Here is an 18029-nt window from a genome sequence, read left to right on the forward strand (position 1 = left end):
GATCTCCGGATCTGTCCCCCATTGAGCATGTTTGGGACTGGATGAAGCGTCGTCTCACGCGGTCTGCACGTCCAGCACGAACGCTGGTCCAACTGAGGCGCCAGGTGGAAATGGCATGGCAAGCCGTTCCACAGGACTACATCCAGCATCTCTACGATCGTCTCCATGGGAGAATAGCAGCCTGCATTGCTGCGAAAGGTGGATATACACTGTACTAGTGCCGACATTGTGCATGCTCTGTTGCCTGTGTCTATGTGCCTGTGGTTCTGTCAGTGTGATCATGTGATGTATCTGACCCCAGGAATGTGTCAATAAAGTTTCCCCTTCCTGGGACAATGAATTCACGGTGTTCTTATTTCAATTTCCAGGAGTGTATTATGCAGGGGGTACCCTATAGCTCGTAAATTCGCTAGTGTCAAAAATTAAAGCAACAAATCGCTATTTTCCTGTCCTGTGCCTAATACACGAAATAATCATCATCAAGCAGATGTCCGTACGATAGTGTTCTGCTCAGAAGATGACATTCCGGTCAACGGACAACCGTTGCAACGATGACGTCAGGGCACCTATGAAACGAGATAGTGTTTGCCGGATAGCCCCACTTCCACAATGGCTGGGTGCACGATCACAGACGGTACAGTATGGCAAAGAGGAGATGCCTACCATACTCTCTGCGGCGGAGGGCCATAGAAAGAAATGAAGCAGGGCAGTCGCAAACAGATGAGACCCGATGGCTTAATGTGAATCGTTCTGTTGTTACTCGGACGTCGCGACAGTTTATAAAGTCCGAAACGGTAGCCCGGAGACCAGGACTGTGCCGACCACGTTTGACTTCAGAAGAGAATACCGTTATCTGGCTGTAAGGGTACGACAGTACCACCTTAGTACTGCACGGCATCTGTTATGTGAGCTAGCAGCAACCACTGGACGTGTTGTACCGACGCAAACGATGTTCAGAAGGTTTCGGCTGCGAGTCCTTTACTGTCGGAGACACGCTGCATGTCTACCTATAACGCGTCTTCACAGAAGGGAACGTCTAGAGTGGAGCCATCAACAAGCCACTTGAACGGTCGAGCAGTGGGCCAATGTTGTTTTCACAGATGAGTCCCGATGTTGACTGGGGAGTGATTCTCGATGGATTCTCATGTGGAGGGACTTGGAAAACTATTTCGGTACCCAAACATTATGGAAAGAGACCGAGATCGAGTAGGATTCCTAAAGCTGTTGGCGGGGATTATGTTTACCACTTGAATCCATCTTCATGAATTTGTACGGGTGAATCGGCAGGGTTTAACTGCTGTCAGGTATAGTGACGAGATCTTGGGACCTCATTGGCGGTTCTTGCGAGGCGCTGTGGGCCCATATGTTGGTTGGTTGGTTGGTTGGTTTGTGGGATTAAAGGGACCAGACTGCTACGGTCATCCGTCCCTGGGCCCATATGTCGCAGATGTGGACGATAATGCTCGACCTCATAGAGCACGGTGGTTGATGTTTTCTTGGAAACGAAAGATAGTGCACGCATGGCGTGGCGATCTCGCTCTCCCGATTTGAATCCCATAGAGAATCTCAGGTATGCACGAGGGAGACGGCCTGTATCACGTCGGCATCCACCAACCATTCTCCAACACTGCGAACAGTTCTTCAGGAAGAATGGGTGTTACTGCCTCAATATGAGATTGATGAGATCATTCGCAGTATACCGCGTCATGGTCAGGCCTGTATTGCTGCCGGAGGTGGTCGCACCCCATACAGAGCACATTTATCAGCTGTCGGAACATGTGTGCAAATACGTTAAGTTGGAAAAAACTAAGTTAAATTTTGTCTACCGTTATGCATCTTGCAGTTGCTTTGGTTCCGTATTCTTTCAATTTTTCTACTTTACTATTACCTGTAGCAACTGTTTTGTGGCAAAATAAACACAACCTTACAAATTTTCCTTTCGTCGCTTTAATCTTGGACACCAGCGTATTTTGAAGAAGTCATGTTTATCAACGACCAGCAGCTACTGTTGCAGTTAACTTTTAGCCGCTACCAGTTTTACTCGAACCGTTCATAATCAGCCAATACAGAATCAGCCTCATGATACCATTATTACTGTGGCATCAACATAAATGAAACCAAAAAAACTAATTTTATTATTTTAGCTTGGCCCGTGCGAATGCTCGCATGAGGTTGAGGAATGGAGATACATACAGAAATCAAGATAAAAAGTTGGACGATTGCTTTAATTTTGGTTTTGTTGACGCCACAGTAAGAATGATACTGTACACGATGATGCAAATGATTTTACGTCGTTTGATAATGATGATTCGGCAGACAGCGTCAGCGACCAAAGGTTAAATTCATCAGCAGCTCTTGGTGTTGATAAATATGAAATCTTTCAAACATTTTTCAAATTAATTGGAAAGATAGCTTCTAATATAAAAGAGGCTTTAGTTATCTTAATTAGCTGCTTCATATTTACTTGAGAGAATTAAGATTTTGAATGAAAGTAATAAGTTACACTTGTAAAATCTGTATCTGTTTATCTTATATTATCGCTTGTTGTGACACCGAACAGTGCTACTTCGGAAATGAGATTTCATTTGTATTATGGTTTACACACCGCCCACACAAACGCCTAGAGTGTAATTTTGAAACAGTGGTCTACGAACAGCTTATCTATATAGTTAGATAACCCTTCCCAATTGTATCAACTGGATTGTTACACTTGCAAAACATGCTCACCTAAATGAATACGGTTGCAAGTGGAAAATTGTGTTTTTTTACAGGTGTGGGACGATGAATTGGCAAGGATTGCCCAGCGGTGGGCTGACCAGTGCACGTTTGATCATGACTCTTGCAGGGATGTTGGTAAGTACGAGAAAACGTTAGAACTAGCTGTTAGAACTGATATTTTCTTTAAATTAAGTTACTTATCAAAGTACATAAAATAACCGCAAACCATGTTTTCATTTGTACTGTTTTAAAAGTGGTGCGGTTTTAGTATTTCCTTTGAGTAATAGGGAATGTTCCTCTTGTATTTTGCCCGTGCAAAACTTTTCTCATTGTGTTACTAAAGTTATTAAAAAGTTTGGAGCGTACACACATAACGAGAAATTCTGAAACCAGAGTCAGATCAATCTCGACTATAATAGAGAAGTTGTCATAACAACCAATAGCAGAAAGGATAATGTCAGGTAATTTCACAATTAATCTCTCGTGATCATAAGTTATGTTAACAGTCTGCTGAGTACGTTTTATAATCATTCCTTAGATGTGGTCAGTTGCGCTTAGAAGATAAGGGTACACTGTGTGCTGAACACGTAGTTTATAAATGAAAATAAAAATCAGCTAGGCGTTTTGTGCACTGCCTAATCGTAGATTAAAAAAAGTATACATTCTACCAGCAATAAAATCTCACCCTGAATTCATGGTCTTTCTGACTAATACCAGATTATGATGGATAGACTGATAGGGCCAAAACTGGCAAAAGTTATATGGTAGACTTTCTGGGTTCCAGACCACTGGATACAAATCTCCAACGACCAACTCTAGAAAGTTGATAATAGATTAAATGAAGGAAAAGTGGCCAATGAAGCAATGCATGTAATAAAATCAACAAATCTGTTATTAATAAGCAATTGAAATTTAACAAGGAAATTAAAACATAGGCTAGTACCTCTGAGAGTGGTTGTTCTCAGTTAAAAATTAATTTTCAGCCTGTTATACCTTTGTGTGTATATTTCGCTAGCGTTCCTCCCGCACCTGAGCCAAGAGTCATGTCACCTCCGGTGAAACGGAAGAATTAGTCCGTTGTGCTGTGAGTAGGTAGCATTTATTACTCTCTTCACAAGAGTCTGTGGCCGTGTAGCAGGAGTTGTAGCCTAACCAGTTTAAAGTGTCTCACGTTATAGCGGCCTACTACTCCGCATCTGGATCACTGGTGAGTTCCATCAGTAGGAGAAGGTGAAGGCAGGTTCCTCTGAAAGAGTGATAACAGACTACGCAAATCAGTGACGAGTGACGTCAGACACGTAGTGCTCTTCATGTGTCTGCATCCTTTCCGAATCCGTGGTTTGCATTCTCTGTATCTACTCAGACATCACCATCAGTCAGTTTTATGCCATTGGCTAGAAGTAATACGTTTTTCACCTGCAGTCGCTGTTGTTAAGGATTCTCAATATCTTCCTTCCTCCAAATTTACCTACATTTCTTTAAGATACCCACAGTTCGACAGATGGTACACATGTACCTAAACAGCTCCTTTGATGATTTTCTTAAATTACTAGCTATCATGTATCTTCTCGAACAGAAAACTTGGGCCGCGCGTATCTTATCGCTTCAGCAATAAAACGCTACAGGACGTATGTATCAGGCGACACGACGAGATGAGCTTGAGTTACTCATCAGGCTTTCCTCGGTTCCTCATTACAGCCTGTTTCCTAGTATCTGCTCACGTTAAAAGGGGCGGCAGTCAGTGAGGAATGCAGCCGAAGTTGCTTCTGAAAGTTTTGGGATTCGATAAATATAAAATGAGGAATGTTGACCCCACTGACATGTCGAATTCATGGCTGCCTTGTGGACGTATTTAGTGCTCTTTGCGAAAGGTATGCATCACAACATTGATTGCTTACAATAGATATGTAATGCCTTCATTTAAATGTGTAATCACGAGATGTGAGCACTTCTCCAGAAGGTATAAAATACCTCACTTTTAAATGTAAATATGAAAAAGTTAGCAAAAGAGATTTCAATAATTAGCCATCTATTTGAATGTGGAGACCATTTTTAAAATATTTGTGGAGACTGACATAGCAGTTCAGTATGTTGATACGAGAAGGACTGCCCAACAGAAAATACCATACTACACCAGTGTACCACAGAAAATGGTTCAAATGGCTCTGAGCACTATGGGACTTAACTTATGAGGTCATCAGTGCCATAGAACTTAGAACTACTTAAACCTAACTAACCTAAGGACATCACACACACCCATGCCCGAGGCAGGATTCGAACCTGCGCCCGTAGCGGTCGCGCGATTCCAGACTGTATCGCCTAGAACCGCTCGGCCACCCCGGCCGACAGTGTACCACACTGCACTAATTTCAGTTGATACTTTTTGTAATCCGCCGAGGCAACTGAGTTCAAAAAGTAACTGCAGTCATCATGTCGATACGAACCGTTCAGTTAAGAGTGACATCTAGTCGGCAAACAGTTCTAAAAGTGCTACAAAATTTATCACCAAGTTACAGTGCTGACACGGCCACTACTTACACTTTCAATGATCGTTACAGAGCGTTGATTGTTCAACGTTTCCCGCAGGTAACGGCAATTTTAAACACTTGTGTGAAGTACGAAATGACTCGTCGCAGAAGGCTATTCATCGGCGACAATGATTATTGCAGGATCGACGCAGTAGAGCAATTGCAAGAGTTGTATTTCCATTCATTGCCGTTAACATGCAAGCAGGAACTATTCGTTCTTCTGTATCTCTGTATACTGCCGCTCATGTGGGGCTCCACAGCTCACCTGCGCACTCCTTGTCGCGTCACGCTCTAACAAGGGAACCTCCCCATCGCACCCCCCTCAGATGTCGTTATAAGTTGGCACAGTGGATAGCCCTTGAAAAACTGAACACAGATCAATCGAGAAAACAGGAAGAAGTTGTGTGGAACTATGAAAAAATAAGCAAAATATACAAACTGAGTAGTCCATGCGACGATAGCCAACATCAAGCATGACCTGCTCGTAGGAGCGCCGTGGTCCCGTGGTTAGCGTGAGCAACTGCGGAACGAGAGGTCCTTGGTTCAAGTCTCCCTCGAGCGAAAAATTTTTCTTTATTTTCGCAAAGTTATGATCTGTCCATTCGTTCATTGACGTCTCTGTTCGCTGTAATAAGTTTAGTGTCTGTGTTTTTCGACCGCACCGCAAAACCGTGCGATTAGTAGACGAAAGGACGTGACTCTTCAATGAGAACCGAAAACATTTGATCGCAAGGTCATAGGTCAACCGATTCCTCCACAGGAAAACACGTCTGATATATTCTATACGACACTGGTGACGGCATGTGCGTCACATGACAGGAATATGTTGTCGACCCACATAACTTGTACACTTAGCGAATGGGTAAAAACATTCTTCTACGTTGCCCGATTTAGGTTTTCTTGTGGATGTGATAATTACTCCCAAAAAGTGATGAAAACATAAGAGTTTGTCACATAAACTGCAACAAATGAATCCAACAGTTTCACAGTCGCTCACTTTTCCTTGTGCTCTGTTAAAACATATGTTTTTAACGTTTTCAAATTTTTCCGTGTGTAGACCGTCAAATCCTGCATATGTCCAAGCAAATCTGAATATGTCCTGGAATTTTGGAGAGCGAAGTTGATTATGTGTGAGTGCCTGAACTTTGATAATTGTCTGAAAAAAAAAATTAAAATTTTCGCTCGAAGGAAGATTTGAAACAAGTACCTCTCGCTCAGTAGCTACTCACGCTAACCACGGGACCACGGCGCTCCTGAGCGGAGTTTGTCCCAGATGTTGCCTGTCATTCACATGGATTACTCAGTTTGTATATTTTGCTTAATTTTTCAGAGTTCCACACAACTTCTTCCTGTTTTCTCGATTGATCTGTGTTCAGTTTTTCAAGGCCTATCCACTGTGCCAACTTATAACTAAATCTGAGGGGGGTGCGATGGGGAGGTTCCCTTGTAAGATGCATGCCAACCCAGCAGGGTGCTCGTCCGTCCCATAGGAACCTCTACAGCCGCGGTGGTGTTAGCCAGGGCCCTGGCTTGGCAGCTCCTTTGCTGACGGAGTATGCTGCCACTACAGTCTGCTTTCCCAATGGTCGACTGTGCCAGCGAAGCTGCTTGCTGAGGCCAGTACTTCCGGCACTCGCATGGGCCAATGTACGACTCAGGCCACCCACTGCGAGTTCGACATAGTTGTATTTCTGACAAAGAGCGTGTTATAAGTCTATGAAACTGTTGTTTTCAAGATGGGATGTCGGGCAATCACGTGGTAACCAGCGGCCACACCGCTGCAACCACACTTACAATGGTGAACTCCAGATTATTCTGACCAATACGAGCTCTGCTCCACCATCTATCGTACATGTTTCTCCACCCCCGACGCTACATCGCGGTCGGTACGCGAAATGCGGCAACAGAATCGTTCTGCAGTCAGTTGAAAACGCTGGTTATCTAAATTTTCTCAACAGCGTTTCGTGAAAAAAGACCAGCGATTTCCATTTGAGTTCACGGATTATCCCCATAATGCTCGCGTATTGATCGACTCTGCCACCTCTAACTTGCTTCGATGTCTTTCTTAAATCCACAATGGATGGGATCCCAAACACTCCAACACTACTGAAGAATAGAGTGCACTAATGTTAAATTTATAGGTGAGCTACACTTTTCCCAACGTACCGAAGCCTGATATTCGCCTTCCCTCTCCTACCAATCCTACGGCCTTCTTCGATTTCGTATCGCTGGGCAGCGGTACACCTAAATATTTAATCAACTTGACTATATCAAGAAGCACACCACAACACTGTATTCAAAACATTACAGAATTGTTCCCCCCCCCCCCCCCCCCCCCATGTGCATTAACGTAGATTTTTGTACATTCAGAGCTCGCTGCCACCCATCAAATCTAACACAAATTCTGTCTAAGTCAGTCGGCCGGAGTGGGCGAGCGGTTCTAGGCCATACAGTCTGGAACCGCGTGACCACTACGGTCGCAGGTTCTAATCCTGCCTCGGGCATGGATGTGTGTGATGTCCTTAGATTATCTAGGTTTAAGTAATTCTAAGTTCTAGGGGACTGATGACCTCAGAAGTTAAGCCCCGTAGTGGTCAGAGCCATTTGGACCATTTTTTGTCTAAGTCACCCTGCATCCTGCTACAGCCACTCAACCACGATACTTTCCCGTACACTACAGCATCATCAGCAAACACTCGTAATTTGCTGCTCCCCTGTTCCTCAGATCGTCTATGTATATGTTTCTGTCTCACTTCCCTGAAGCAACCCTGACGGTACCCTTGACTGTGATGAACACTCGTCACCAGGATTCTTCAGGCCACACACACCTCTGCTAACATATTTACAATTCTCAGACCTTCAGTAATAGTCTGCTGTGAGGTACTGTGTCAAATGCGTTCCGTAAATCTAGAAATAGGGAATCTGCCTGTTGTCCTTCATCCATCGTTCGATGATGTCGTGTGAGAAAAGAGCAGGCAGAGTTTCGTAAGAGCGACGCTTCGTAAATTCGTGTTCATTTCTGAGAAAAGTTTTTTCTTCCCCACGAGATTTATTGCAGTCTAGCTTAAAACATTATCAATAATTCGTCAGGTAATCGGTTTTCAAGATATTGGCCTGACATTGTGCGCGTCCGTTCTTTTAACCTTCATTATGCAGGAGTCATTTCCACTTTTTTCCAGTCGCTTGAGACTTTCTGTTAATCGAGAGATTCGAGGTAAATGCAAATTAATTATGGATGCAGTGTTAGAGAGTATTCGGTGTGGAACCGAAATGGGATTATGTTCAAATGTGTGTGAAATCCTATGGGACTTAACTGCTAAGGTCATCAGTCCCTAAGCTTACACACTACTTAACCTAAATTATCCTAAGGACAAACACACACACCCATGTCCGAGGGAGGAGTCGAACCTCCGCCAGGACGAGCCGCACAGTCCGTGACTGCAACGCCTTAGACAAAATGGGATTTCTTCTCTCCTCTCTCAGTTGCTTCTCAGCGCCAGGGATGTATATTTCTACGTCCATACAAGGAAACACCTGCGCGAACCTCATGTGTGAATGATATTTTAAATTCCCATACAAGAGTGTTCGACGAGTGTGTGGATAAAATATTTCAACCCGCTTAATGATTTTACGAAGGATCAGAATTCTCTGGGGTACCCTACAACATCCTTCGCTAACGCTTAGTATGGAGCTCTATCCTTCACGAGTCGATTTTTTTATACGGATGCATGAATTTCTACGAAATTTTCCCTATTTTCATTTCCGGATTCTGTTTTGAAGGCCGGCCAGAGTGGCCGAGCGGTTAAAGGCGCTACAGTCTGGAACCGCACGACCGCTACGGTCGCAGGTTCGAATCCTGCCTCGGGCATGGATGTGTGTGATGTCCTTAGGTTAGGTAGGTTTAAGTAGTTCTAAGTTCTAGGGGACTGATGACCACAGCAGTTAAGTCCCATAGTGCTCAGAGCCATTTGAGCCATTTTTTTTCTGTTTTGAACATAAAGTGCAACAATGTTCGCTCAGCGTTTTCCTAAGTTTGTTATTAACCCAGAGTGGTCTTTTCTGTTGTTATTCCGCTTACTTGGCACATACTTCTACAGAGCGGCATCTACAATTAGTTTAAACTTTGCCCGTAATTTCTCTGCTTCCATCAAACTGGGACTAAATGAAGTCCATTCTTCATCTAAGTGTGATACTAAACAACGGTTAATCTATTTTTTCCTGCATAAAAAGTCTTCTAGCCTTGTAGATGGAGTTATTACCTTTAGCAATCATCGTTGTTATGATATCAGTGTCACCAGTCCCTCTCCCTATAACTGGCGTTGTCGGTAAGGTCAGTCCTGTTTGTAACTACACAGGCTAAAATACATCCATTGCGTATGGGTCGTCGAACTAATGCCTAGGGAAGTTTTCAGATAATACGCTGCTTCGTAAAATTGACTGTCCGTACCACCAACAATGAATCCGTAGACGGTATACTCGGTATGTAAGAGATTGCATGATGAGGTGCTTCTTCATTACTGAGTATAGACTTTCTTCGAATGGTTCTGCAACTGTAATGGAGAAATCGGATGGCCAATAAAAACATCCAATGATTAACTTGACTTGATTTAGGCTGGTTACTCGCTTCCACATACCTTCAGTCAGACTCTTATTTCGACCTGCTCATGTACAATATTTTTGACGACTGCAACCAACATTCCACCCGCTATGACGTCTAACCGGTCTTTTCGGTATACGTACCATGGCTCGTTAAATATTTCGGAGCTTTCCACTTCTGGTTTCATCCATTTTTCTATTCCTAGTACCATTTGAGTGCGAAAGTTTTCCCGGACGTGCCTTGTTACAAATACTTCGGCAGTTTTCTGTTAAAATGTTGATATTGGGAGTATCATTACTTTGCACGTGATCTGATTTCACAATCTGCATGTTGACGTGTGCAATACACAAGTACTCCACTGTTCAAGTAGCTGTTTCCTCTGCGTAGAGTACCCCTGACCTATCATGGGAAATCATACGGTCCTCCCCCAAATAACGCAAATTCAGATATATGAAGCCAAGAACGTCACAGGATTGGTGGAGACATTGGAAGTTACCCTCTACTCGACTCCAGTCAAATCCTAGCCATGATATGATACTGAAAATTATAAGCTTGGTTTGGAATCTGCGAATATGAACTGAGGATGACCCCATAAATCAAGCTACAGGCGTCATTGGTGTCGACATGAACCACAATTTGAAGATAACTACAGCCTCATCCGAGATAGCCACAGGAAGGGTTAATTTCACATCTTAGAAGAGGCTCTCGGCAGACAAATCGAGCGCACATTAGACTTCCCCCCGTATTGGACGCTATTTCCTTAAGGGGCTGCATAACACGCCCCGCTAACATACCTCTTCCACGCGTGCCTATTCGGATCCTTTCTTGTCTATACAAGTTAAAAAGTAACTGAATCCATCGGAGAGCTATAGAGGATACACTAGGTCAAGCTGTATCATATATATATATAAAAAAAAAGATGAGCAATAACAGGGAACAATTTAGGGGTGTACTGCCAGTCCATAGCGTCCAACAGGCACAATATTTTGGCGATCAGACATGACATCATCGTCAGGTGCGCTGATGAACTGAGCACCTGAGGGCGGGCGGCCGTATTAAATCCCCTCCCCTCGCGAGGCGTTCTCTCTGCGGTCGGCGCCCGCGCGTCAGCGGTCGCTGAGATGCCGGTGTCGGCGTCTGTGGTGGCGTCGGTGTAATTGCCTCGTCCGCCCTACTCGCCCGTTCGTTTCCTTTGCTGAGCGTCTTTTTATTTAGACTCAGTGCTGGTTCCGATGCCCTGCTGAGATTGTAGCCGCAATCTCGGTTGATGAGTCCATCCCTGGTACGAATTTCGATAGCCTCTCTAATGACGCTGTCCCAGTATTAAGATGTCTGTGCCAAGACCCTGGTATGTTGGTAGTACATTTCGTGATTTTCGGAAAAACAGTGCTCGGCGACCGCCGACTTGTTGGGGTACCAAAGCCGAGTGTGCCTCTGATGTTCTCGCAACTATCTTCCATGGTGCGCGCTGTCTGTCCAATATAAGTCTTCCCACAGTGACACGGAATCTGGTATATTTTGGCCTTCCGCAATCCGAGATCGTCTTTGACACTTCCCAATAATGCTCGTCTTTTGTTTGGTGGGCAAAAGACAGTTTCTACTCGGTGTTTCCTCAATACTCGTCTTATTTTCCCCGATATTGCGCCAGTAAACGGTAGATAGGCAGTGGCTGTCTCTTTCTCCGTGACTTCTTCCGTCTCCACACGCTGTACTGTAGAGGTGGGGCGGAGAGCGCGCCTGATCTGCCATTCCGAGTACCCGTTTCTCCGGAATACAGTTTTGAGGTGTTCCAGCTCTTGGGGTAGACTCTCTGCGTCAGAGATGGTGCGTGCCCTGTGCACCAGTGTTTTTAGCAGCCCATTCCTCTGCGCAGGGTCGTGGCAGCTATCCGCATGCAAATTCAGGTCGGTGTGCGTTTTCTTCCTGTATACTCCGTGGCCCAGGGTGCGGTATCCCACATTGCACTTGGTAAATGCCGGTCTGGTATTCATACGCAGCCCCAATACTTGCTATGCAGACCTTTAGAAAACGTTTTTATACATGACTATGACATTTACTATAGAGTCAGAAAGATGGGGCACGTGGATTCCGTCCCGGCGAGAGCGGTAACGTCATGAAGGGCATCGGGCCACCAAGTGTCACTAACATTGACAAGCCTATATAACAATGCCGACCCTGTGGAAAAACGGGAAAAAGCAAGGAAGAAGAAGAAAGAGGAAAACAGTGGATTGAATTAGTATTGTTGGGCGCTGCTGATGTCTATGTGATTCCTTATTAACTGTTTCTTTTTTCCTTTGTGCTAGAGTTCTCGAATGCGTGATAGTTTTCCAAATTCCGCCTCTAATTCCGCAGTACTATTGCCCTACAGAAGGCAGCAGCTCTCACTTCTCCTTTCAACTTTTCTTTAACGAATATACATAAGTGCCGCTCCTCTTCAGTATAACTAATTGAGGGTGATAAGTCTATTTTAGCGAAATTTTGTTGCTGACGACTCCAGTTTTAGTGTCTGGAGAACTAGATATTCGCAGCTCGGCGTGTCATTTGTTTGAACATTCGTAGTCTTCAGATGGTACCTGATCTGACAGGATCGCTGCCACTCGCTTGTTTTATTTTTCTGGATCAGCCAACAAGCCGTGTCGTGTAGTCACCAAAATGGACCTCATGCTAGCTGACTTCGGTTAACGTCTTGTACTGAAAGCTCACGGACTCAGAGGAGTAGTAAGAGCCCCTAGAATAGATCCTGACGGTTATCGATCCTGAGGCGCCCATTAGCTTCATAATTAACTCCAGAGGAACCCTGGCCCTCATTCCGCAGCCACATGTCGAGATGCTGCCCACCATCACTTCTCACTGGCCGCAATTCTCTCTCTGGGTCATCTCAACTCTATGTTATCATTCGAAATATCAGAAGATGTTCGTTGTGTAATCTCCCTTTTTGATTAGCATTTTTGTTAACCAATCAAACCTGGTGACCCATAGAAGTGCACCGCTCTGACTCACTCTCAGTGCAAAATATTTGATTGCTAGTACATGTCAGTCTTTGCACACTTTATATTTCAGTACTTAATTACTCACATTTGATTCTTCCGGTGTTACATCTGTTTTATCGTCATTGTCATTCGTCTGTATCACTATGATTACCACCGGCCGCTGTGCATGAGCGGTTCTAGGCGCTTCAGTCCGGAATCGCACTGCTGCTACGGTCGCAGGTTCGAATCCTGCCTCGGGCATGGATGTGTCTGATGTCCTTAAGTTATTTAGGTTTAAGTAGCTCTAAGTCTAGGGGATTGATGACTTCATATATTTAGTCCCATAGTGCTTAGAGCCATTTGAACCATTTGAACTATGATTACCCTTGACCAACCAATGTACCAACTGACATATTTATTCACGCTGGTAAGCAGGCCCGAGTGCAATGCTACCGAGGCTACACATACCGCAATCTCCTGCCGAGAAAGTCATATTTCAGATCCATCAAAGGCTAGTGATGAAATAAATCTTTCTTGACTTCCTATTTCAATCAACTGATCATGATTAGCCATCACAAAAATTGTTTATGTCAGCCTAATGATGTCACTGTGTGGCGTCAAAATAAGGCAGTATGAAAGAAAGATCTTCCTGCATCACTAAAACTGCCAAAAGTAGTAAGATGCATTCATACAGTCGACAGTAAAATGGATTAAGTTACTTATTTAGTTATATGCTCCATAGAGCATTTAAACTATTCTTCTACCAAAATTCTGTGGAATTCGCCAATTTACACATCATGTATACAAGATTTTTGTTGACTTTCAAGAACACAGTTCTTTCTAGTCCTTCTCATGCAACTACACTTTAAAACTAGTTGTGGTTTCTTTCTTTCAGTAGCCTACCAGTTTTTAAATACACATTCATACATGGAATGGAAGGATTTGCCCAGGAGAAACGATTTTAGGTTAGGTTTAAAACTTGCTTTGCTACCTGTCAGGCATTTTATGTTATTGAGAATACATCAAACATTTTTGGTGCTGTATATTCGACTACTCTCTGAGCCACTGACAACTTTAATAATGGGCAGTAAAGGCAATTTTTTCCCCTAGTGTCGAAGGACATCACCATTCTTCTCAAATTGTGATCGATTCAAAATTCAGATGGCTCTGAGCACTATGCGACTTAACTTCTGAGGTCATCAGTCGCCTAGAACGTAGAACTAATTAAACCTAACTAACCTAAGGACATCACAAACATCCATGCCCGAGGCAGGATTCGAACCTGCGACCGTAGCGGTCGCCCGCTTCCAGACTGTAGCGCGTAGAACCGCACGGCCACTCCGGCCGGCTGTGATCGATTACTTATGATGAATATCATCAGGAAACGTACGTATAGTCGTGGTGCAGTTAAGATGCCTAACTCACAGTTAAGATGCCTAACTCATTGAAGAGGTACATGAATGATGACAGCAATGGAACACCACACATTATTCTTACTGCTCGCTTTTGAGCAATCAACGAAATGCCTCTGAGCAGTATGGGACTTAACATCTGAGGTCATCAGTCCCCTAGAACTTAGAACTAATTGAACCTAACTAACCTAAGGACATCGCACACATCAATGCCCGAGGCAGGATTCGAACCTGCGACCGTAGTAGTCGCGCGGTTCCAGACTGAAGCGCCTAGAACCGCTCAGCCACACCGGCCGGCGAGCATCAACACTTCCTTTCTAAGTGATAAGTTACCCCAGAACATTATTTCACATGACATTATTGAGTGGGAATATGCAAAACGTGTGGGCATTAAGGGAGGTAGTACACGATGTGTACTCAGGTTCCATCCTCCATCGTAACCCTTTCACATCTGCGTGTTCCATCGGAGAACAAGTGACGGATCCATGCAATTTTCTGTGTCGTCCCGCACCATTGATAGGAGATTAGCAGCTGGAGTGGGGAATTACCGTCCCAGGCGCAGGCTGTCGTTAATATCACAACACAAACAGCAGAGTTGGGAATAGCGCCGTGGCCGCGAAGTATGGGCTGCTGACGAATGGCATCGCGGTTCTGCAGTACCTCGGCTGACCATCGTCGGCGTGTATGGCTGTGACCTGGACAGATGTTACATTCTTCCAGTGGTTTTGAAAGGCGCAACAGTTTTAGTCCTGGCGTCTTGGTGTGAGAAGCCAACGATCACGACTACAAGTCACGTCTGGTGGTGGTTGAGGGCACTCTGGCGGCATAGCGGTACGTCACGGATCTCTGCGTCTTCACATGTTAGGTCTGATGCTACAGCATCGAGACACCATTTTTCAATATCATAATGGTCGTCCACTCATGGCACATACCTCTCTGAACTGTATGAGTGGTGTTGAGGTATTCCCGTGGCCAGCAAGGACGACAAATATGTCCCTGCTAGAGACTGCGTGGGGCCAGCTCGGACGTCAACTAGATCCCAATGTCAGTACCCGAAACATCAAGGAACTGTTTCATCAGTTGTGAGCCTGCTTGCCTCAGAGGAAATATAACAGCTTTGTGACACTCTTCTCAACCTAATGAGTGCATTCTTCCAGGCCAGACTACATGCAACGTCTTACTGATAAGTGAACTCGTACTACCAAGTTCTTTGTAAAATACAATCTCATGTCCTCTCAACCAATTAAGTTTCCTCCTCATCTTCAGGGTGCTTCACTTTTTCTGTAATACAGTATATTTTCAAACTGTGTAGCAGAACATGTACAACATATATAGGAATCTCTTTCCTTTGGTTCCAGCTGTTAGCAGAAGTGCTCGAAACTTTAGGTGAAGAGCCACAAACGGCTACCTGGTCGCGCGTGGTGAGGGAAGTCGGAGCCCTCATATAAATACGGTGAATCCACTGCTTCCCCGGTCTATCACAAGCTCTCATTGAGCGCTCCCTGTTGTCGTATTCGTTCAGGAACCATTGCTGCAGGTAACAAAGGCTTGGTAAAATATTCTCCAGTCACTTTTTGACTCTGGGTGGCGATGTCTGGTAGTTTTGATTCCAGCTCATGGAGGCTTCATGCTTCGCTGAGTTCTCTAAGTGAGTTACTGATCGCAGAGGCTGAAGCAGTGGTTAACAAACTAGACTTATCCTTAGAAAGACAGCGCTTCAGTTCCCAGTCCTACCATTCCGATTTTCGTTTTCTGTTACTGCCGGACGTTTCCTTGGAAAGCGTCTAGCCAATTTTCTTCCCCATTCTTCCGTGATCCGAGGATGTCCTCCGTTTGTAATAACGCTGATGTTTGGAAGGAATTTACTGTACTCCACTTCAGCAGCAATCAGCTTGATGCTGCCCAGAGTGATAGAGAAATGATATTCTTATAAAAGCGACAATGGTTAAAAAATTTCGAAACACTTATCACTTCAGCAAAGCAAATAACGAAATTACCAATGAATGAACATTACTGCTACTGTGGCATGTTTCACTGATCAATAAACCCAATTATTTGTGCAGTTTTACTTCCGCTCAAGTACTAATTATTTTTAACTTCAACGAAACGATCCTGATTTGTGGCAAGAGGATAGCATTCACTATAAGCCTCACCATCAGATAAAAATATGCCACTGATGGATGATCTCTCTCTGTCAACATAATAGTCCAATCGCTGACCCCGAATTAAGACAATTTAGGAAAATAATGGATAGGATAACAAAGAAGTGGAGGTGGTACAAGGGATGAAGTTATGCCCATTGTTTGAAGACAGCGTTGCTATGTTGATAAGAAAAGTAATTCAAATTGGAAATAATGAAACTGTGTAAATTTTAAATATTAGAAGTACAAACTTAGTTCTCTTAAAATCGATGTAACAAGTATCTTCACACCGTTAGCGTTCTCAACATGCATTTATTGACTCTGAAATTTTGTTACAGAAAGGTTTAAAGTTGGTCAAAACGTCTATCTCTCCAGCACCACAGGACCAATAAGAGGAGCTGAGTGGTCGACAGTGGTTCAAGCTTGGTATGATGAGGTCAGAGCTTTCAGCAAAAACAATGTCAAGAAATATCAGTAAGTTATCTATTTACGATGCTACCTACTTTTATCATAATCTGTGTTTGTTGTTATAGATACATATAACATCGTAAGAGACTCTAACCTAACCTAACCTGACCTGACCTAAAAATGCAGTCACGATGTTATGGAAAGCAGTTAGACACCGCGAGAACAGCATATTCACACAGCTAACTGATATTCATAGATGTAAGGATATTTCGAAGTGACGCAATATAATGAACTGGCAAATTAACAACTCCTATAAAATGAAGACCCCAGATTAGCTGTAGAGATGTACATATAAGATTGAATAACAAAGAATGACATTAAATTGAATGACGTGTATGCAGTTATGGTGAGACAGTTCAGTTATTTTATCCTACATATAAGAGTAGAAAACCACATATAATACTTCTAGAATGAGATTTTCACTCTGCAGCGGAGTGTGCGCTGATATGAAACTTCCTGGCAGATCAAAACTGTGTGCCCGACCGAGACTCGAACTCGGGACATTTACCTTTCGCGGACAAGTGCTCTACCGTCTGAGCTACCGAAGCACGACTCACGCCCGGTACTCACAGCTTTACTTCTGCCAGTATCTCGTCTCCTGCCCGCGAAAGGCAAAGGTCCTGCGTTCGAGTCTCGGTCGGGCACACAGTTTTGATCTGCCAGGAAGTTTCACATATAATACTCATTAAAAAAACAGTCATCTGTACTTGGTCTGTGCATCAGATACAACTGGGAACGATCTGATGACAAGACTTCTAAACTCCAGTGTTTCCAGCAAAAATAGCAAGAGGCAAGTTTTCAGAAAATAAGTCAATAAATAATACAAAACTTATATCAAATAAACAATGATTTCATAAACATTTCAAATGAGGAGATAAATATAATAGTACAATGTATCTCATCCTTCCTGATGAAACTAATCTATATCTACAGATCCGACAGAGCTCAATAAACTGCTGAAACATAATTTTCAGAGATGAATGAAAGAGAAATACCTAATGCAAATTAAGTACCACTTAGAAATTGTGTATTCTGATTTCAAGTAACGCCTAGGTTAACAAATACTTAAACTCACTGTATCATGTCGTTGGGTTAACATTATAAAATTAGAAAAATCTTTAGCAAAATGTCTGTTGACAGAACATACTTAAAATATTGTCTAGAAATGAACTAATGAACACGTTTTTCACTGTGTA

At 43.6% G+C, this 18029-nt stretch overlaps 1 protein-coding gene across 1 annotated transcript in view; it reads left to right on the plus strand.

Moving 5' to 3' along the window:
* LOC126260631 (venom allergen 3-like) overlaps positions 1–16843 on the plus strand; it is a 178901-nt gene extending 162058 nt beyond the window's left edge. The window contains exons 4-5 of the mRNA XM_049957970.1: positions 2772–2853; positions 16704–16843. Coding sequence (XP_049813927.1) covers positions 2772–2853; positions 16704–16843 — 222 coding nt within the window. The remainder of the gene's footprint in view (positions 1–2771; positions 2854–16703) is intronic.
* The last annotated feature ends 1186 nt before the right edge of the window (positions 16844–18029 follow it).

This window comes from Schistocerca nitens, chromosome 5 (assembly GCF_023898315.1).
Source record: "Schistocerca nitens isolate TAMUIC-IGC-003100 chromosome 5, iqSchNite1.1, whole genome shotgun sequence".
Classification (NCBI taxonomy): Eukaryota; Metazoa; Arthropoda; class Insecta; order Orthoptera; family Acrididae; genus Schistocerca; species Schistocerca nitens.